We start from the raw sequence: 21,952 nt of genomic DNA, 5'->3' as shown, positions 1-21,952 counted from the left end.
CAATCTCACGTCACGCAGTGGGCCGTGTGCTCACCTGGGCGTAACGGTGGGCCCTCCTATTCACTGGGAAGGAGTAGGCACTGGGTAGATTCAGGGTGACAGGCAGCACAGACACGTTGAAATGGAGGAAGAGGACACCCGTCCCAGGCCCCTGGAAGTCAGAGTCATTGACCAGGACCACCAGCTGCAAGACTCGGCTCTCTGAGATGGGGAGGCTCCGGTTGAGAATCAGCTCTGTAGGTGGGGACACAATAAAACAAAGCCAGTTACTAGGCTTCGAGATCATGCCCTATGCCACACGTTACACTCCCATTTCAACATACAACCGTGCACACACGATACCTTCACGTACATGACCACATAATAAATAGGCCTGGTGGGCAGCCTTGCAATAGTACTGGTTATTAAAAAGCTGGAATTCTACTGTTTAGATCTCTAGTGAGTATATTTATGTGTGTGTACACATTCACGTGTGCGTGCGTACATGTGCTTCAGAGACAGAAGGTACACATGCATGTGCATGGTGCATGTTTATATATATTATGTCCTGTGATTCGATATGCATGTAGAGTAAGCATGCATTTTTGTGGGTGCAGTGTGTTACGTGGGTGTGGCGTGTGCGAGTGACATATTTAATGGTGGGTGTGCGCAGAAGTAAATGTGTAAATGGGTTTGTGTATAGGGTGTTTGCACAGCATTTGTATACACAGAACATCTATGTTTACATACAGATTGGTTGTAGCACCGGAGGGGTGTGCTCTGTGATTTTGGTATGAATGGTTGTATGTGTGTAATGCATGCGGTTTTCATGTGTTGTGTGCTTGTGCACAGAGTGCCCTGAAGTTCTGGGAAGACATCACACCATTGGCTCCTTACTGTAATCATGCATGGTGGCCCGCACAGAGTTGTTGTTGGCCTGGGCCAAGGTCTCGTTGGGTGAGTGCTCCACCCGGAAGTTCTGCTGGGCCCAGGAGTCCCCCGAGAGCAGAGTGCTTGTGTACCGCCTCACCAGCTCCCCAGATGCTGGCACCACATCTGCATCAAACACATGCAGAGTGGCCAGGACAGTGCCCTGCAGGTAGCAGAGAGTGCCGGTCAGAGCAGGTATAGCTAGAAGATCACACGACCTAGCACAGCCCAGAATTTACAAAGGCAGATGGTCAGAACTGAATGCTTTATCCCCAGGACCTCAGTAAGAGTTGTGGGCAAATTCACAGGGCCACTTGGGTCACCCTAAGGTTGTCCCATCAGACATTCTCTCCCCTCCCCAGGAAATCTGCCTGGTTCCTAGAGAAGTAACTTTCCCCCTTGCTGTTGAGCCCAGGAGCAGTCTGCAGAGTGGTATGATGCCCAGCAGGTGGCAGTAGTACATCACCTAGGCTGGTCAGAGCAGCATGGGCAAGGATGTTTTCTCAGAATCACCTCCTGGCTCCTGACTGCCTCAGAGGCTCTTGTGACAGGTTGCCCAGCTGCCAGCAGAAGGGAGTACCCTCCTTCTTGCCTCGTCAGACAAGCCAGAATGTTCTCCTGGTGGTCTCCCTGGGGCCCTTGGCCTGACTGGACACAAACTAAGCACCCCAGGCTGGGGCCTTCACAGAGTCCAGTTTCCTACTGGCTATCTAGCTGGCAGTCAGCCAAACAGACAAGAAGAAAGGGACACGTATAGAACCACAGGACCGAACGGCTGGTGGAACAGCTCAACAGATCAAAGTATAAACCACCAACAGAGACATAGGACGAGACAGACAGACAGACACAACTGTGAACAAACCTCCTTCCGTTTAAACTCCACCACAGCACTGGCAGTGTCCACACCTCCAGGGAAAGTGGGCGCTGAGTCGTCCTCGTCATACACGGTCACTGGCAAGGACATGGCCACCTTCTCTTCATGGTCACCAGAGCCCACTATGCACTCTGCCTCCAGCACATACTTTTCCTGAAGCTCCCGGTCCAGGGCCCAGAGTGTGCTCACTTCCAGGCTGTCGGGGTCGCAATGGAAGGGCAGACTCTCCCCTGTCACCAAGCAGAAGGGATCTCGCATTACCACAGAGTAGGGGATAAGGCATGGACTGCCTTCCTTACGCTTTACCTGACTCTGTGAGAACTCTGGCGCCCTAGTGGCTGTCTGTCCCTTTGTAGCCCCCGCAGGGACGATGGCACTCACTACTCCAAACCTAGGCTGCTTGAGGTGTGTGTTTACTACCTTTATTTGTGGCTGGGACTCACTCATGCACACAGTTAAACAATTGTTGACAGAGGGTCAGCTCTCTTAAGGCAAGGAGGGGCTCCCAACCTCTGTAGTGGGCTGGGGGTGGGGTCCAAGAGGGCAGAGTGCAGGCTGAGAGCCAGCTCAGGTACTAGCTGGTTTAAGAATGATGTTAGTCATTTTTTTTTAAAAAAACCACCGACGTAATATTTCTCATTTTAGACAATGTGAGACAACATCACAGTTCCCTGACTTGAAAACAAACAGTGGACATCCGGGCACGACTGACATTAAAACACAGATATTTCTGGATGTGGTTTGCATTTCTGCTATCTATCTCCTGGGTGTGTGACCACATTGGTCTCCTAGTGATGGAGGTGGGTCATCTTTCTATCTGTTGTTTCATTGGTTAAGTAATAAAGAAACTGCCTTGGCCCCTTTAATAGGACAGACAATTAGGTAGGCGGAGTAAACAGAGAGAATGCTGGGAGAAAGAAGCTGAGTCAGGAGTCGCCATGATTCTCCCACTTCAGACAGACGCAGTTTAAGATCTTTCCTGGTAAGCCAGCTCGTGGTACTACACAGAATATTAGAAATGGGTTAGATCAATATGTAAGAGCTAGCCAATAAGAGGCTGGAACTAATGGGCCAGGCAGTGATTAAAAGAATACAGTTTCCGTGTAATTATTTCGGGGCATAAGCTAGCCATGTGGGCGGCCGGGTGCCGGGGACGCAGACCCGCCGCTCCTATTACAACTGAGTGGCGCCCAGCGTGCTAATGAACTCCACGTAAAACCTGAGAGGGCTTTAAAAGGACAGAAAGAGAATTTAAGACAGCTTTTTGCTGTTTGTGGGTTGCGTGCCGCAAAGAAATTGCCCTGACTCAGCAGCAGGAAAAAACTGGCTGTTTTAAAATGCCGGCTTTCTGGGCTGTGCCGCCATTGCGATCTCTGTCTGGCTCCTGCGGGAGACAGAGCTTTTGAATGGAGCATTTGGAGTAAAGTGCTATGGCTTGCTTGATGGCAATGTGGACTGCTGTGTGTCTGGAACTGTGTGTGACTCAGGGGCACCAAATGGCTCTGAGGCAGGAGGGCTCAGCTCCGCCATGCTGAACTGTGCTGGTCTCAGGCAGGAACTACCATAATTACTGTAATAACAGCGCAGTTAAGGTTTCAATTGGGCAGGACACAGGCGGTACCGTATTATCTGTACATGGTGCAACTTAAGTTTTTAAGAAGTACTTAACATTTTAAGAAATGCTCCTGGATAGTAAAAAAATTACAGACTCACAATAGAACAGATTTCAGACATAGAAGATCTATAAATGAGTCACAGTGTTGGATGAGTATACGTAGGCTTGAGAGAAAAAAAATATAGAGAAAAAATAAAGTTAATGCCCTTAAAAAAAGGGGGGGGATAAAGTCTTTAAAGAGACAGCGTACAGATAGTTATAGATTAAAAGAAATAAAGAAAAATAAGCCACGTAAAAATGGAAAATTCACAGAGAGTCTGGATTCTTTGTATTATTGTGTTTTCTTTAAAATTTTTGACTGTGAAGGAGCTAAGTACAGAGAGACATTTCATTATATGGGCTGCCAAGCTAAACCAGAATGGATATAAGGGTATTATGATTTCAGAATATGGGTCTAAGGATATGATGCTTTGGAGAGGGTCTTCTTTTGTTTTCACAGAGGATGAGACTCTGTGGATTGCGTCTATCCCGATATGGTATGATAGACCATGCCCTCCTGAAAGGTTGCTGTGAACACCCTCAGAAAATTACTTCACTCAACTGCCAAATGAGATGACCCTGGCACACAGGTTATACCATGAAAGACCTAATTAACGACGCCCCCATTCAGCAGGAAGCAGTTTGGAGAGAAAAAACTGCGCCCATGTTCCCGAATATTGTTTATAACTGTTCTTTTACATTTAAAGGGGGAAATGATATAGATATGAATAATTTGCATTGGTATGGATTTTAAGGTCAATTTTGTTATGTGTATATGTATTTCTGCTCTTGATTAAGGTATTGTGATTGTATAGTTCATTTAAAAATGTAATGTATATAGGTTGTTAATGGATAATCATGGATAATTGTCAAGCTTTTAGTCATGTTAGTTAGATTTTCTAGATGTGCATAGATATATTTCAGCTAGATAGGCATTCTTCATATCTTTCAAAGACTGCAGAATATGGCATTTAATGTTTTAATAACTTAGGGCTTTTCATGATAATGAGACACATCTGCTCCTGGCAGCACCAATCTACTTCAAGAGGAAGATGGGCACCGAAGAGGCTCCTTAAGGAGTTTGATAGCCATTTGGGCAAGAAACTGCTCTTGCATGGATTGATGCATAAACTGGACACAGAGAACCCGCAGAGAGAGGACTGCTGAACTTGCCTAAAGGTGAGACGGTCTTTCGGGGTTCCTGACTCATAAAAGAGTCTGCGAGACATTCTGCAGGACACAGCAAAAAGTGACTGAACTGTCTTTGGAATTTCCTGCTTGATGAAAATGTCTGCTGGATACTATGGGCCTGAAGGCTGAAGATGGATGCCCCAACAGTACAAAAGAACTTTGGGTGACTGTCCAGGCAGTGAGATGTCTCTATCATTTCTAGAGTTTTGGATCTCTTGTTTGCTTAGGTAATGTTATATCCTTCTGGAGTCTTTGATGGAGTTGAAGAATGGTTAGTTATAGTTATAGTTTTCCTTAGTTATGATAAAGGATAAAATAGATATAAATATTGTAACTGTAATTCTTGCTTGATAACTATTTTGTTATATGTAATCTTACTATGTTAAAGTGAAAGCCATTTTTTGTTTAAACAGAAAAAGGGGAAATGATGGAGGTGGGTCATCTTTCTATCTGTTGTTTCATTGGTTAAGTAATAAAGAAACTGCCTTGGCCCCTTTAATAGGACAGAAAATTAGGTAGGCGGAGTAAACAGAGAGAATGCTGGGAGAAAGAAGCTGAGTCAGGAGTCGCCATGATTCTCCCACTTCAGACAGACGCAGGTTAAGATCTTTCCTGGTAAGCCAGCTCGTGGTACTACACAGAATATTAGAAATGGGTTAGATCAATATGTAGGAGCTAGCCAATAAGAGGCTGGAGCTAATGGGCCAGGCAGTGATTAAAAGAATACAGTTTCCGTGTAATTATTTTGGGGCATAAGCCATGCGGGCGGCCGGGTGCCGGGGACGCAGCCCCGCCGCTCATATTACAACATCCTGGGGCCTTCATTTTTTTTTTTTATAGCAGACAGGGTTTCGAAGGGTACAGGTCCACTTGGCCCAAAGGGCCAGCTCCCCGGCAAGGTGCACCGTGCTCGTTGACATTAGCAGAACGGAAGGAACTGGGATGCACACCCCATATCTAGCTCAGAAAGAATCCATCTAGGTCTCTGTAAGAGCATGCCAGGACACTCCCCGATTCTCGTGCTATTCCAGCCTCATGACAGTCCATCCCCTCACTCAAGAGTTCTCCCGGTACCTCTTGTCTCCATAATTTCACCATCATATATTATCCTGACCCTGAACCATACCCAATGGAAAAGTCCAACTAAGCCTCTCAAATGCAAGTGGAGACTTCTCATACCCTCTCCCTGCCTGCCTTGCTCCCCATGCTCCAGGGAACAAAACCCTTAAATGGTCCCTGCCTCCGTGGCTAACTGCAGTCCAGCCCCAGAAGACCCCGCTTTAGCAGAGTCGGGTGCTTGAGCTGTGCATCTGGTGCCAACCCACCTTGCTGAGTGGCCTCTGCCCTGATCACGCAATTGAATGTATGCTCCATCACTTCCGGTGTGTCCTCAACACATCATGGGCTCTACCCTCTAGAGGATTAGAGGCTACAAGCAGGCAAGATGCCAGGCCTGTTTGTTTACAGTTGTATCCCAACCTTCTACAACAATATTTAGCCCATGACAGACACTCATGAGACATTGCTGGAATATTAAACACCGGCAAAAGATGTCAGGTGGCTCACCCAAAGGGAATAGCACTATGCCTTCTGTACAACAGGACAAAAGAATATTGCCCCTACCCCCCGGCTGGCACTCACCTTCCAAGAGCCTGTAGGCCACACTAATGTTTGGGCAAAGGGACTGCACAGGCAAGAGCTGAAACCGGTAGAAGGTGCCAGGGGGCCTGTTCTCCCTGATGCGGAACGACAGGCCTGTCTCTGGGATGCAGAGGTCCTGGGGTTTGAGGGAGTTACACGCTGGGAAGGAGTCATTCATGAAAGAGAAGTACACACGGGCACAGCCTGGCCAGTGGCATTCACCCTCTCGCTGGGTTACGGACCCCAGGAAAACCTGGAGGAAGATGGTGAGCAAGGGGAAGCCACCATCTGTAGGGAGAAAAGAAGACAGCCCCTTTTCAGGAGAGGGATGAAGAGTAGGGATTCCAGGGTTCAGTGTGTCTACAAAAGCCCCAGCTGCTACCTCCCCACCTCTGCTGCAGGATGCTGAGGCTTTGGTCTGCCTCTCTTGTCATTCAGGTTTCTATTCAAATGGTCCCTCCTGAGGGAAATGCTCCAACCCTGGGGCTAACATTCCCTGGCCCCTTCAGGTGAGTGACCTTACAGCACAGGCTCCTGCACCAGCTGCACTCCATGGCCACAAACACCAAGGGCTTTTTCCCCAGATACATCCCAAGGACATACTCCATCAACACCTAGAGGAAGAATTTCCAGTTGAGTTCCACCACTGAGGTACCATATCCTTGGTTAGTGAGGTCTAGACCTTGGCTGACGCACGCACGCGTCTCCCTGGGTCTCCACTTTATGCCTGGTTAGTGGCCACAAGGTGCTGTTCGGCTTCTCTTATCATATATTATTATACTCCCGTGGCAGTTAGTGTTCTTTGAACAAGCTGTCCAGATTGCTGTGTGCTTAATGCGACGTTGCTACTGTTAGGAATCCTAGTGTAAATATCTCTATGCAATCGTGTGGTGGTTGCGACCCACAGGTTGCGAAGCAGTCGTACAGAGCATGCTGACAGGTTAACTGTCCATCTCGGGCGCCCTCCCATCTTACAATACTGGCTGTGTTCATCAAACAGGTCGGTTACTCTGCACATCCTGGGCTATGCAGCTCACTCTGCATTCACAGTATTCTACCCTATCCCTCACTTGCAGACAGGAGTGTAATGAGTGACGTCATGCCTCAAAGGAAGTGCTGGGAGGTGTGAGCTACCCAGTTCATACCACCACATCGTGACACACGGGCCCCCCATTCCCCCCACCAGAGCTAGCATCCTGTGTGGTCTCGACTACAGCTCCAGCCTCGGCTTTTGTTGCTGTCTAGGTCTCCATCCACTCTGCTTCCTTCCTGGACACCTCTTCTAGCCTCTTGCAGATGGGGAGACATGCTTCCCAGGAGGGACCTGGTGTTCTTCAGCAAGTTCCAGGTCACCAGCTAAATTAACCGTCTGGGGATTTCCCAGCTCCTTAGACTCTCTCTCTCTCTCTCTCACAACCTGCACACCCTTAGTGCCCCCACTGCAAATAGCATCTTCTCCGCTTAGACAGAAAGTACCAAGTTATTTAATGGTCCTCCCAACTCCCAATAGCCTCAGGAGGCCCAGGAGTAATTAGTGCTTCCAAAGTCAGGGGTCCCTCATTAAACTGGCTACAAGCAGCTGCCTTCACCCCACACTGTACACCCTTGCTCACAGAAGCCTTAAGGAAGCCATATCTAGCCACAGACTGGCAGCTATGATGAGGGCACCTTGAGGGCTAGGCCAAAGTGGAATGGGGATGGGGTGCCAGGTTACTCCCTTACTGCGGATGCTGAGCTGCTCCCAGGAACTGTGGTCCAGGCTCTGGTTGAGGTAGAGAAGGCCAGTGTCCTCATGGATGCGGATCCAGTCATTCTCATGCAGCCGTGTGCGGTAGGCGCTATAGAGATGCTGGCCCAGGCGGAAGCTGGGCACTTCTTCAGGGCTATCCCGTAGGGCATGGACGTAGAGCAGAGGTGTGCCAGCTGGCTGGTCTACATACAGTCTCTCCCAGTAAGCATCCCTTGAGAAGTATAGGCCCAGTGGGGCTGCAGGAGACAGGAGAGTGTGTGAGCCGCGGTGGGAGAAACAGCTTCTTCATGGTCAAAAAGCATTAACTTTAAATTCTAACCTTAGCAAAAATTTCTCACCTCAAGTCCAAAAAACATGAACACAGCTAAACATGACTGATAATTACACCACACTAAAGCAAAGATAGAAAAATAAGGAATAGGGAGTGGGGCAGAGTACAAAAGTCACAAAATAATTCTTAGCTACCCCAATGTGGTGAGCCCTGGGATCATACATGATCCAGGAATTCAATAAGCTTCTCAGCAAATCACCGGGGGCCAGAGGATGTTTCATAGATACGAGACACTGCTAAACAAGCAGGGCAGATACCAGTCACCAGAAACAGAGAGCACTGTAAAGTGATTATCTTTATCAGAACATGCTCTTACATATAACCCAGCAACTCCACTGCATTTATCCAGCAGAACCTAAACCACACATCCATCAAGTATTCTAATACTACATGGCAGAATTACTCAAGGCAACCAAGAGCTGGCAACATAGATGCCCTTCAGTGGGGATTCGGAGAAGCAAACTGGTACATCCGTGCCATACAATTCTAGGGCAGCAATGAAAAGGAATGGACCACTGGTGCACACGTTCACCTGAGTGGGTCACAGACACCCTGCCCAGTGGAAGCCATCAGGCAGAGTCTCAGCAGGTTTCAGGTGATCATGGGGGCTGGTAGGTGCATATAGGGTTGACAGCCTGGGAGTGACAGATGAATTTGGGGTAAATGAAAATATCCTATGTCCTGATGAAGAGCCAGGTCATGTGGGCATAATCTCATTCCTAGCACTGCATAGCTAAGATGCTTGTCTTTCAATCTGTGATGGCTCATCCTGTCAACTTGACTGGATTAACGAGCACCTCAGAGGTTAGTGAGGTGCACATGCACTCTGGGTTTGTCTGTGGGATCAACTAAGGGGGGATCGGCCCTGAATGACGTAACAGAGAGAGAGTCAGGAATTAGTCTTTGCTTCCTGCCCAGCTCCATCATGCCCTTCCAGCCAAGTCAAACGTATGCTGTTAGACCCAAGAAAAAAAGTCGATTGCATGACTTTCTGACTAAAGAAAACTGTATTTATAACTAGCCAGCTGGCTACCTCTCCTGAAGTCAGGCATGACTTTTCTAACTAAAGAAAACTGTATTTATAACTAGCCAGCTGGCTACCTCTCCTGAAGTCAGGATTTCAGGGAGCAGCAGGCCCTCACTACTTTTGAGGTTTCTTATGGGGAAGGGCTAGGGGTGGTAGGTAACAGCTGCCAAGGTAATTAGCTATCAGTACCTGGATAGAAGAGTGGGGGTCTCTCAGGGCTGCCTGTGGGGTAGGTTAAGTGCAGGAAAACATCAAACAAAAGGAGAATCATCAAGGTATCTTGGAAGACGCTTTAGTAAGGCAAATGGGCAATTGTATTTCACAGGTTTGTTCTACGGGGCAAAGGAGTAGGCATGTATCATGGGGCTAAAAGTTCAGTGTTGACTGAAAAACGTGGTTTTCCAGCTACCTTATGCTCAGGAAACAAACATTCTTGTAGGGTATGGGGACTTAATAACAATGTATCACAATGTGGCTCCTTAACAACAATAGAGATCCTGTTTTGGTTTCATAAACCTGGGCCAAAACATGTTTATCTCCTCTAAGGTGTTTCTGGTCGTTGTTTTGGTCACAGCTACGGAAACAAACTAACAGAAGGCCAGGAAGAGTCACAGAAGTACTAATCAGAGAGGGCTGTGGACGTTGGTCTTGGTTGCGGCTCGTGCTATACTGACTTTGTGTAGTATGCCCAATAACTTTCCAAATAGTGGTTTCAACCAGTAATAAGACCTCTTTATAGAAGCTTTGTGCATGCTGCAGGGGTTTGAAATGACGTGGGTGCTATAGACATGTCAAGATTCCTTAAGCTATGCAACCCAGACTCCCCATAGGATCCAGCAACTCCATCTCAGAGCATCATCCCTAATAACTTAAATCCCAAAGTGATTTACACATCCATTTTATAGTAGTATTCATCACAACAGCCAAAGGCGGATGCAGCTTTAGTGCCTATGGATGGGTACCCAGAATGTGGAATGAACAGCCACACAACGTTCAGCCTTTATCTTAAAGGTATTCCAATTCTGTGCTGGTTAGTTTTATGTCAATTTGAACAAGCTAGAGTCACCAGGGGGAGGGGATCTTAACTGAGAAAATGCCTCAAGCCTATAGAGCATTTTCTTAGTGATTGCAGGTGTGTGTGGGTGTGTGTGGGGGGGTGGGGATGGGGGGATGGGGGGTGCCTATTGTGAAGTGTTGACATCCCTGGGCTGGTGGTCCTGGGTTCTCTAAGAAAGCAGGCTGATCAAGCTATGGGGGGCAAACCAATAAACACCCTCCCACAGCCTCTTCAGCAGAACCTCTCCCTGTTTGAGTTCCTGTCCTGACTTCCTTCAATGATGTGGAAAGGTCAGCCAGAATTAACCCTTTCTTCCCCAACTTGTTTTCCATCACAGCAATAGTTACCCTAGCAATAGTAACCCTAGCTACGACAAATGCCATTTGCAAAACTCAACCAAGGGGTTGGAGACATGGCCCAGCAGTTAAGAGCTGTTTCTTGTCAGGCACTTAGACATAACGACAAGAAAATAACTATCCAAACCTAAGCGGCTTGTTCCAAATCATTTGGCTGGAGCCACAGATGGAGGCCAGCGAGGTGGGACTCTCCTAGGAAGTGTGTCAGGACAGGGAGAGCCTGGCTTGAAGGGTAGAGGGTAGAGAACTAAAGGATATCTAAGAAGTTCAGGAAAGAGAGCTGAAAGTGGCAGATGCTAACAGGAAGTCTAGCTTCTCGGGGCTAAGAGACCATGACTTCAGAAGCCCTATCAGAAATGACAGTTCGAATCAGCTTGTGGACTCCAAGAAAGACAATGAATTAAGTCTGGGTGACCAAGTGCACAATGTCTGGTAGAGCTGGGGCACTGGCTTGGGCAAGGACTGTACATTTTGTGCCTTATTTTCCCCTCTGCTCCCAAGGAGATTAAGCACTTCCTTTTCATAGTGTGGTTGGGAGCAAAATTTAGTTGACAGATGTGAAGTTCTGATGCTTTCTGCCATTCCCATAATCTCCATCCCCAGACCTCTATCTCCATCATCTCCATCCCCAGACCTCTATCTCCATCATCTCCATCCCCACACCTCTATATCTCCATCATCTCAATCTCCACACCTCTATCTCCATCATCTCCATCCCCACACCTCTATCTCCATCATCTCCATCCCCACACCTCTATCTCCATCTCCATCCCCACACCTCTATCTCCATCATCTCCATCCCCACACCTCTTTCATTCATAATCTCCATCCCCACACCTCTATCTCCATCATCTCCATCCCCACACCTCTATCTCCATCATCTCCATCCCCACACCTCTATCTCCATCATCTCCATCCCCACACCTCTATCTCCACCCCAGACCTCTATCTATCTCCATTATCTCCCATCAGCACCAGAACCACCTGCACAATCATAACTGTCATTTCCATCTTCCCCACAACTATTAGCATCCCCTCCAGACCCGTCTTCAGAGTCCACACACATCATTCCTTCAAGTCTGGACCACTAGTATAAGCAGAAGACCAGGGTGGCTGGTAGCAGCTGGACAGAAGAGACCTGGTACCGGGTGGGGCTTCTGGCGGCTTGGGAGGCTCTGTGCTCCCTGCACACACCCTATGGTCCTCACCTGCCCATCTTGAACTGGTGCTGCAGGATAGCATCTCTCTCCATCATGTTAGTCCTGCCCCCAGGGCTCAGCCCTCCAAAGCCTCCCCTCATCATACAGTTCTCTGCTGCAGGAGGGGAGGGATCTATTACACCGCTGGGGTTAGGGTTTAATTGATCACTGGGATAGCCAGACCCCAGAGCTGCCTTCTACACACAGACCCAGCCTTCTTCTCCAAGGAACACGGGCACCAGGCTTTATCCAGTCCGCACTGCAGCTACCACCTGCATTTCCATACCCACCCAGACCAGCTGCACTGGCCTCGCTGAGATGAAGGATGCTCCCACCCAAATATGATTTCCCAGCTGCTACTGACTTAATCGTGGGTCTTGCTGGCAGTTTCTTCCGGCTTTTATACAAAGGAAACTGCCAATTACGTTACAATTAATTTCTTTCCTAGGGCAGGCAAGGCCTGGCCACCCAAGTGGTCTATAGAAGACCAAGTGTGGGAGACCAGGCCCCTTTAGCTCCAGGGCTCTCTCGAGTACTCTGTGGTCTTAACTACTACTGGTGCCACTGGGCCAAGACACTATCAGTTTTGACCCTGATGACTCCGGACTGTGCAGCTGTCCCCACATACCCGGCAGAGTGGCCTGGCTGAGGACATGGCCACATGTTGAATGGCCACCCCACATACCTCAAGCTCCTTTTAAACACTCCATCCTAACGCCCCCTGCATCACCTTTAGTGTTCACCCATGACATTTCTATAGTGCTGTTTGAAGCACATCAAAACGCCTAATGGATGTTAGGATTCCCATCTCGCTGAGCAATAAACCAAAACAGAGAATGGCCCCAGGCCATCCAGAGTCATTTAGGACTTAGCCGGACTGTCCCAGCTCCTCTGTTCAGTGACAGCTGTGCTTATAGTGCTTTTGAGAAATCAGGTCACAGAGATCCAGGACAAGGGGCCCTCCACTTACATGCCTGCAGAAGCAGTCTGAAAATGCTACTGGGGAGATATATCCACGTCTTCCCAATTCCTCCTCAAAAAGGTGGATGCTCCTTGAAGCTGTGAAGTCAGGGGCAGTTCAGTGTGTCCTGACCAAGGTACAGGAGCAGCAAGAGGCCACTTTGATCTCTGGAGCAGAAGCAATGGGCCTCTTCTTGGGAAGGGGGAGACAGATAAAGAAGTTCCAAGCTTCCACTATAGAGAATAGTGGGGAGGAGGGGATAGAAGTATGGGACCACACAGAATTGGTTTCTGGCTTCAAAGGACCCAGGGTCAAACACACTGGAATCCTGGGATCCCTGGTATGGCAGGGCGGGCCATTGCTGAAGGCCCATCACTGGTACCTGGACCTTGTCGGTTTGGGTCATAAACCTTGAGCGGGAATGCAGAAGAGAGGCCACTGCTTCCGCACAGGCTATGATCCCTGCAACACAGCTCTGGCCGGCAGCATGACATCACAGTAGCAATTACCGTAATCAACTTAGACCAATCTGCCCAGTTATTTTTAGTCTAGATAGAGGCAGAGTGAGAGGGCAGCCCTGGCTTCCCAGGCAGCCAGTTCCCTGGTTGGGTGTGGGGTGGGTCTCTGCTTTCCAGCATCCTCCCCTTACAGGGAGGTTCTAGGATATCTGTTTCTCCTGCACTTGCTGTAATGCCATCATTTCTGGAACATTTGTGCTCAATGTGGCGCAAAAGTCATGACTTCCTGAGAAACTCAGACACCCAGTGGACCGCGGAGATTCAAGGTCCATCCAAGGGCATCTTTGTCTTGTCAGGAGACGTCTCAGAAATGGCCAAGATGCTACTGGATGAAGTGGCTTCTCAGTCAAGACAAAATGCAATATATACATGTACCAGACTGTCAGAGAAAAATTAAAGAGAATCTTGTCCAATAATATGCATAACCAGTCAATGAGTGTGCAAACAGCAGCTCGTCTAGTCTTAGAACTAGATCACTCATCTTTAGAGAAAGTCAAGCCAAAGACACAATGAAATCTCACTTTGAGCCCACTGGGAAGGCTAGACTATTCAAACAGCAGCAGGAACTAGCAAACAGGAGGGACTGACGACTAGCCAACAACAGCAGGGACTGGCAAGTGGCAGAGAGGATGTGGGTGAAGTGTAGCCTTTCCATACAGTGGCTGAAAACGACCCTGCCTCTGGGGAAGGGCAGCTCAGCAGCTGCTCAAAGACCAAACACCACTCCTAGGAGCTGAAAACAAGTCTTAAAAACAAAGAAGCAGTCCATAGGACGTTCATAGAAACACTGTTCACAAAGGAAAACACACCTCCCCAGGCCAAGGAAAGCTGGCTGGCTATCCAAACAAAAGAGGTTTATTACTCACCCTTAAAGAAGGGCATATTGACACATGCTACAATGAAGATGAACATACAAACTACCATAAACACTGAACCATTTACATGGCCTGCCCAGAACAGGCAGATCTGGAGATAGAAGCAGGCATGAAGAAAGGGGACAACTGTTTAATGCATATATGGTAATGCATTATCTTCTGGGGATAATGAGGGTGTGATGGACCAGAGGGACACCGGGACACTGGGTAAGTGCCACTGCACTAGCCTCTTCAAAAGTTACCCCTACGCTGGGTCTGCTTCATTTAAAAGATTTTTTTAAGAGACAATTTCAGTAAACTGTCACCTGCCTCACCCTCAGCTACAGGGCCCACCATAGGCCCCCGCAGCACCATCCAGGAAAATGGGCAGAGGGGCCCACTTGGAGATGCCAGTTAACGTTCCGGGCTAGCAAGTTTTGTTTGTTTCCTTGTCAGCTTGGCACAAGATAGAGTCATCTGGGGAGAGAAAAACCCAATTAAGAAAATGCCTCGGGGGCTGGAGAGATGGCTCAGAGGTTAAGAGCACTGACTGCTCTTCCAGATGTCCTGAGTTCAATTCCCAGCAACCACATGGTGGCTCACAGCCATCTGTAATGAGATCTGGCGCCCTCTTCTGGTGTGTGGGAAGCAGAATGTTGTACACATAATAAATAAATAAATTAAAAAAAAAATGCCACCATGGGATTGGCCTGTAGGCGAGTCTGTGAGGGAATTTTCTTGATTGATGCGGGCCCATTGCACGGTGGGCAGTGCCATCTCTGGAGAGACGGTCCTGGTTTGTATATAGAAAGGCAAGCTGAGCCGTGGCAAACAAGGCAGTGAGCAGCATCCTTCCATGGTCTCTGCTCCAGTTCCTGCCCTTCCCTTCATGATGGACTATAAACTGTGAGACAAAAATTAACCCCTTGCTTACCATACTGCTTTCCGTCATGGTGGTGATCACAACAGCAGAAAGGGTCCGAAGTCCGGAGACCCCTCACCCCCAGAATGTGTACACCACAGCCTGGGTTCGGCCCACTTCTCTCTAACTCTCAGGCTACCCTGCACTGCGATGGGCGCTGTGTTATGATTCTGATATTTCTGACATTCACAACACAGGCAAAGCGACACAAGGCCCGTCCAAGCCTGGCTCTGCTAACCTCTGGATCTTTCTGTGCTTATGTCCCAGGGTACAGGCTCTTGGGTGCAGCTTCTCTTGGGAGAGGGCATTCCTGGATGTAGAGGGCATGCCAGCTGTCACACAGGTAGGGCACCCATGTTAAGTCACGGAGACGAAGCTGGGAGTCTGTTACCCAGAACCGCAGGTACAGACTGGGGTAGCAAGGGAAGCAAACATTTGCAATGTTGCTCAGTTCAGACTTTCGAGGGCTCTTCAGGTGTGGACCTGCTGGATCAACCTGCACGGGCGACCTCTAACTGAGTATCTCTGCTGAGTCTGCAGGCAGGGCACTCACGGGGGCAAGCACATCCCAAGGTGCTAAAGCACATTAAGGCCGTCCTGCCTGGGAGGGGGGTGGTTCCCAGCATCATTTGCTGCGTGGACCGCTGGTGGGCAGAAATGGATTCCTGACTTCACAATGCAGTAGATGCCCCGGGTAAGGGTAGAGGGCCATAAAGAAAGACTGGAGAAGACAAAGCCCCCGAGTCACCCAGAATCTGGCCCCATCTTTCCTGTCACTCTGGCAAAAAAGTCCAAGAAACTCAGTGACTCTCCCCGCTACTCACCGTGTCCACCATAACTCTACTCTCGCCCCCATTCAGGTCCTGGCACTCACAGCATTCTCTGGTTTCTTAAGTTTCAAGATGACTAAAAATTGCACCCCTCCTTTTTTTCCCCTGAAATTCACACATGAAAATGTCAAGGACCATGTGAGGAAGTGGAATCACTTTCAATGAACACTGATCAGATTCTCTCATCTCCTGTTCTGGGGTCGCACTGCCCCTCAGACAGCTCGGAAGAATTCAGACACCAGCATCCCAGGTCACAGAGGACGGAAGACCTGGGACCACCATGATGGGCATCTGATACTCTTGGGTTTTGAAGAAGGGCTCCGTCTGCTACGATCTGGGCCACAGGGCCACAGGCACTTCTTGCTGCAGAGACGAGGCTACGCCGTCGGCTCACCAGGCAGGCGCACACCTGTTCAGGTACAGTTAACCTGCAGTAGCATCTGCTGAGTGGAGCTGCCTGTGAGGCAAAAGCAAACAAAAGTGTTTGCTTGTGGCTGGCCACCTGCTCGCCTCAGAGCCCAGGTGGTGCCTCAAAAGCAGCCCTTCAGGTCTCACCAGGAAGCCTTCTAAGAGGCACCAGTGTGCCTGGGAAGGAGCTGCCAGAGTACAATAGCACTCCACTCAATAGTCAGTAGATGTCACAACAGATTCTCAGTCTCAGCCTGGGGGTGGGAATGGTCCCTGAAGCCCCCTACAATATATCACTTGGCTATGAGGCTTGCTCAGGGCCTCTCCACAGCGGCAGAAAACAGGGAAGTAGCAGGGAAGTGGGTGATAAGGGAAAGAACAGCTGAGGAAACAAAGAGGGAGGAAGCAGGCACAGTCCACAAGAGCTCTTTGGGGTCCTGGAACCTCTGTCTGGAAAGAATCTCTGTCCTCTGGAAGGAACTGGAACCCCACTGCAGGTGGCACAGCCCCAGCCTCCTCCAAATCACAGGACACAAAGCCCTGGCTGCTGTTACGAATGGGGACCAACTTCACCACAGCTTCCTAAGGTGGAACACCTCATAGCACAGCACAGAGGACAGCCCTCACACAGTAGAGAGACAGGGGGCGGCCCCACTACCATCACCTCCTCTGTGGTCCACATTCAATGCTGCTCCCTGCTGGGACTGCCCAGCATCCTCCTTATCTTGTCTTGTTGCCAACTGCTCAGCTCTATCTGAACTGCACCTCTCTCTCTCCCAAACTACTAGGTGTGGTTTTTGCTGATAGCTCCTTGCAAAACAACACTCAAGGCTCTTTTTGATTAGTGCCATCACGGCGTTCACACAGAAAAATAATGGGGAAGGAAGGAAAAGAGGAAGGCAGAGCGTTGATGGAAGACTGAGGTAAGAGATCAGTAATAGGCACACCCCAGCCTTTACCCCAGAAGCACCCCCCCCCACACACAACACTCCTCCACAGTGCAATCATGGCCATGCATCTACTGAGTGAGTGGAGGCTGGACTCCCAGCCAACTCCACCCTTGCTTCCTGGGCATGCAGTGTGTGTTCCTCTGTCAGTCTTTCCTAGTGCCCTGGGGACACACAGTTACACCCCTCCCCTAGCACAGCCCCGTGGTTAGAGCACCAGGTGCCTCATCAGACACTGTGCAGAGGACAATCCTTGAGTGCCTTGTCCCCACCAGCCCTCGGGCTACACACAAACATGTCTTCTAGCCAAGCCTGAGCACACAGGCTCCCTCCCTTTCCAGGACAGCTCTGAGAGAGCCAGGCCTAGTGTTCATTCCTAGCCCATGGAACTCCCACTGTCAGTCAGTAAGAGCAGCAGGCATCTCACTTAGAACTCTGTTCAGACCCAGAGGGGCTCGGGCCTCATGTCTGTGAGTGGTGCTCTGTGTCACTTGTCATCCCTAGATCTGGTCCAGTCTTCTCTAGAGCACCTGCTGTCAAACATGAGTGACTTGTTATGATGTGACAGGCAGGGACACTCCCTTTTCCTAGCCTCCTCCATCTCTACTCCTGGAACCAAGCCCTCTTGGCCCAGAGATAAGATTTGCTAAAAACAAGAGACCAGGAGCTGAAGAGTCCTTAGCTTTCAATGGGTTCCAGAGTCTACAGATTGGGAGCGCCTCAGTTTGTTCACTTGTAAAATGGGAAAAAGATGACAACCCTCACAGGGTTGTCCACAGGATGATCAGGGTAGTTATTGCTGGTTAGCCGGAAATGGTAGCGGCAAAGTCCTCTGCCAAGCTGCAGAGATGATCCCGAGGGAGGTAGCAGCTCCCTGCTTCCCTTTTCCCTTCCTATCCCAGGCTCCATTTCGACAGATACCATAATTTTTAATTAGTTTTCCCCTCCCCTGGCTAAAAGGCCATTAGCACCCCATTAGGTGAATGCATCCCATTTTCTTCACACCACCAAGAAAACAAGTGATTTACTTAGCCCATTCCTAGAGCAATTCTACAAAATAAAGGCAACTTAGAGCAGGGCTCAGTAACTTCCCCACTTGCTGTTTGCTCTCAGGCCCCACCCTCAGGAGCTCCCTGGCTGGCCCAGCAGGGAGAAGGAGCACTGGGGCTCAGCAGCTGGAGGAAGAGCCAAGGAAGGACCCAGGTGAGCCTGGATCTGGGAGGATCAAGACAAATCTCTGGGATCCCCTGGGCTCACTAGGGGAAGGGAGGAAAAAGGAAACAAAGAGGTCAATCTGTGTGTGCCTGATGCCAGCGGCTTAATCACAAGGTTGTTGGTGTATACACATACGGGTCCCTCACACTTACAGAAGGGCCGTCTAGAAAGGGACCCTTCCAGTACATGGTGCCAGATCATTTGGTTCTTAACAGCTAGAGATGTTAAACAAGATGCCATGCCAGGCAGATGCCAAGTAGCTGTGACATGGGGTGGGATGGGGGGAACGAAGGCGCTCTGGGATATGTATGGGAGCCGAGCAGCTGCAATCTAGTATCCTCATCCATACAGTCAAGTTGTATCTGTACTTAGCAGTGGAAAAATCCAGAAAATTCTAACAACTTAGAGAAGGAGGTTGCCATCTCTAGTTCTAGGACACTGGGCCCGACAGTAATGAGAAGATGGGGGAGGTTACAGTACTGTAGGAAGGGAACCATGCCATGCTGTGGGAGTACATGTGTGCCCACCAGTCTCTTGAGCATGAGTTCATGAGAAAGGGTGGGGGCATGTCTTGATGATGACCTGAAATGAGGGGTAAGTGTGAGCTGAGCAAGGCTCCCTCCCTTTCCTCTACAGACCCACTCCAAACCCTGGGACACAGGTCCAGCAACTACGACACCGTGACCACTAGAGGGCGCAGGAGGCCGAGCAGCTCCTTATATCACGTTGAGAAACCGCACCCGAGCTCTGGTGGCAGTCTGGAGCAGATATCATTGGTGTCACAAACCGCTGCTCCAGAGCCGCGGCTACAGGACTTCTCCAAAAGCCCAATTATTTCTTCCTGGGTATGAGGCCGCTGCTCCCCTTTCCGGACCACTATCATAGTTTCTTGGCCATCCAGAAACGGATGGATATAAGGCAGTGGCTCTCAGTCCCTGGATTCTACACACAATCTGGGGCTACCTCATTCTATTGGCCAGGGGTCTCACACAGAAAGCTCCCTATACCCCCACCAATGCCCAGGCCAGACCCTTGAGCTGGGTTGCTGCAAGCACTGGAGACCTTGCTAAACACAGGGCTCGGAGGGTTTGGGGAAGCTGCCTGACTCATGTCTTTCTAGTTCACTCCTGAATACACACCTGAAACTATAAAGTTGAAATCCAAAGACACAGAGAAGCTCCAGAGTGTTAACCTGTTTGTCACGCAGCCTCCTGCTTACATGCCCTCTGCAGCACTGTGACCCAGCACCCCAAGACCTAGGAACATACTCTCCAATACCACCCCCCCTCAAGGATGATAAAATAGTTATCCCATCCTTCTCTCCACATCCGTCTCTACGGTGCTCGGAGGCCAACAAACACAGCCCTGAGTTAGTCTGTAATTCCAGTCTCTGAAGGACATGGGACTAGAGGCAAGATGGTCAAGGCCTTTTCTGTTTTCAAAGGCTGCAAACAGGGAGAGAGAAAAGCACTTTGTAAGGAAGGAGAGAACGGTGGCATGGGCTCTGTTATGATATCAGAGAGAAACTTGGTATGTATGTATTTTCCAGAGCGGGGGAACCAAGTTAGGATAGGTTGGAAGGACACTAACAGGTGCAGCCACGAGGATTAACCTCCTGCATCCTTAAGGGTTTGTTTGGCCAGGGTATAGGAATGAGAACAGTGACCAGCCTTTAAAGCCACACCTAATAAAGAACTCCTATGTGTGTATGATGCTGAGCAGCACATCGCCACACTCCACTCCCGAGTGGCCGGGCCCAAAGCACTGGGTAAATGTCAGCCCTGGATTCTATTACACCCCCAAAAGCCACACTTTCAGGTGCTCCAGCTGAAAACCGGGCAGGGCTCAGACCTTGACATACCCCCAGGGAGAGATACGACAGAAATCACAGGTTTTTCGGTTTTTAAAGACCAGGGCGGCAAAAACACACAAGGAAAAAATACCCTTTACCAAAGAGCCTCCCTTCAGATAGAAGAGAGAAGCTACAGAAAGTGTGGGAGTGAAACGTGGAAGGAAGACCTGGAAGCAGCAGCCTTCAAGCGCTGGCGCAAGTCGCGGGCTTCCCAGGGCTGCCTAACCCCGTCCGCTCGCAGCTGCTCCCCAACCGCGACAAGATCTGTCCACTTCCCCCGGGCACGCGGCCGCATCTGGAGGCGCGACCAGCCTAGGGTGCGCAGCTGCGGCTTTGGCGGAGCACCCACCACGCCGTTCGTCCGGCGACCCGCACCGACCGGAGCCCCGCCCAGCCGGCGGCCAGAGCGCTCCGGGTGCAGCCGCTAGCCGCAGAGACCCGGTTCCCAGGCCCGGAGGCCACCGGGCGCGCAGCCGGCCTATGCCAGTCAATGTCAGCGCGCTTCTGCACGCGTCAGCTCCCCGGTTCGGAGCGCAGCACTAACTTCGCCCCGGTCGCTACCGTCTCAGCCGCCCGTAGGACTCACCTTCGCCCAGCAGCGGCAGCAGCAAAAACAGCTTCAGCCCCAGCCCTGGGGCGCCGGACGTCGCTTTCGCCATCGCCCGTGCGCGCGAGGGCCCCTGTTGAAGAGCGGGCGGGTCTCGGCGGAGGGATGCGGTGCTCAGCCGGGCCTCCCCATGCCAGCCAGGGCGCAGCGGGCACTGCGGGCGCGTTGCGTCCGGGCTCGACTCCCAGGTGCGGACTCGGAGCCGCTTTCCGCTGCTGCGTGCACTGCTCCAGTTGCAGACCTGCGCTGCCTGCTCCTCGGGACCGGACTGGGGCAGGGCAGGGCGCAGAGGGAGGGGCAGCAAGAGGGGCGGGACCGGGGGGGGGTGCGGGTGTGTGTGTAGGGGCGGGGCTCCAGGTACTGCGTGGGGCAAGGTGGGGCGGCACCCGACTGTTGCGGGAACTGCGATTTCCTTTCTTACTGACGGCCGGTTGGAACTGGGTTCGTTTAGGTTGACGTGCGGGTCTACTATAGGCAATCTGAATTCATGATTATCTGCCGGTACAGCCACTTTCTCACCCTGTGCGTCTGCTTGCTGTTGTGTTTGTCCTTTCCCGCCTCCCAGAAAGAGCAACACAGAAGATTCAAGGTCTGGGCCGACTGGTTACCTATACCCTCAAAGGAGACCCAGACACTAGACGGATGTTCCTCCAGTCTCTGGACTCGAGAGCATCCTCCGCCATTTATCAGGGAGGCGGGAGTGGGAAGTGCGTTTGGAGCCTGCAGCCTTTTCTGGGGCTAGAGGCGGGAAGAGGGGAGGAGCCCTGACCAAGAGAAAGAGGGCCAGAGAGCATCCTGTGATGGAGAGGGTGGGGGTCTTGTTGGGCTTGTTTGTTATGCCCAGGACCG

The 21,952-nt window shown here is 50.3% G+C and overlaps 1 protein-coding gene across 1 annotated transcript in view; it reads right to left on the bottom strand.

Moving 5' to 3' along the window:
- Window positions 1-21,357, bottom strand: part of Ret (ret proto-oncogene) — a 45,738-nt gene extending 24,381 nt beyond the window's left edge. The window contains exons 1-6 of the mRNA XM_057769322.1: window positions 21,083-21,357; window positions 7,992-8,255; window positions 6,270-6,557; window positions 1,772-2,013; window positions 877-1,072; window positions 35-234 (exon numbers count right to left, since the gene is read on the bottom strand). Of these exons, the coding sequence (XP_057625305.1) occupies window positions 35-234; window positions 877-1,072; window positions 1,772-2,013; window positions 6,270-6,557; window positions 7,992-8,255; window positions 21,083-21,155 (1,263 nt within the window). The 5' untranslated portion in view covers window positions 21,156-21,357. The remainder of the gene's footprint in view (window positions 1-34; window positions 235-876; window positions 1,073-1,771; window positions 2,014-6,269; window positions 6,558-7,991; window positions 8,256-21,082) is intronic.
- Window positions 21,358-21,952: the final 595 nt, after the last annotated feature.

Source organism: Chionomys nivalis, chromosome 1 (genome assembly GCF_950005125.1).
Source record: "Chionomys nivalis chromosome 1, mChiNiv1.1, whole genome shotgun sequence".
Taxonomy (NCBI): Eukaryota; Metazoa; Chordata; class Mammalia; order Rodentia; family Cricetidae; genus Chionomys; species Chionomys nivalis.
This window is presented reverse-complemented; position numbering and strand designations above follow the sequence as displayed.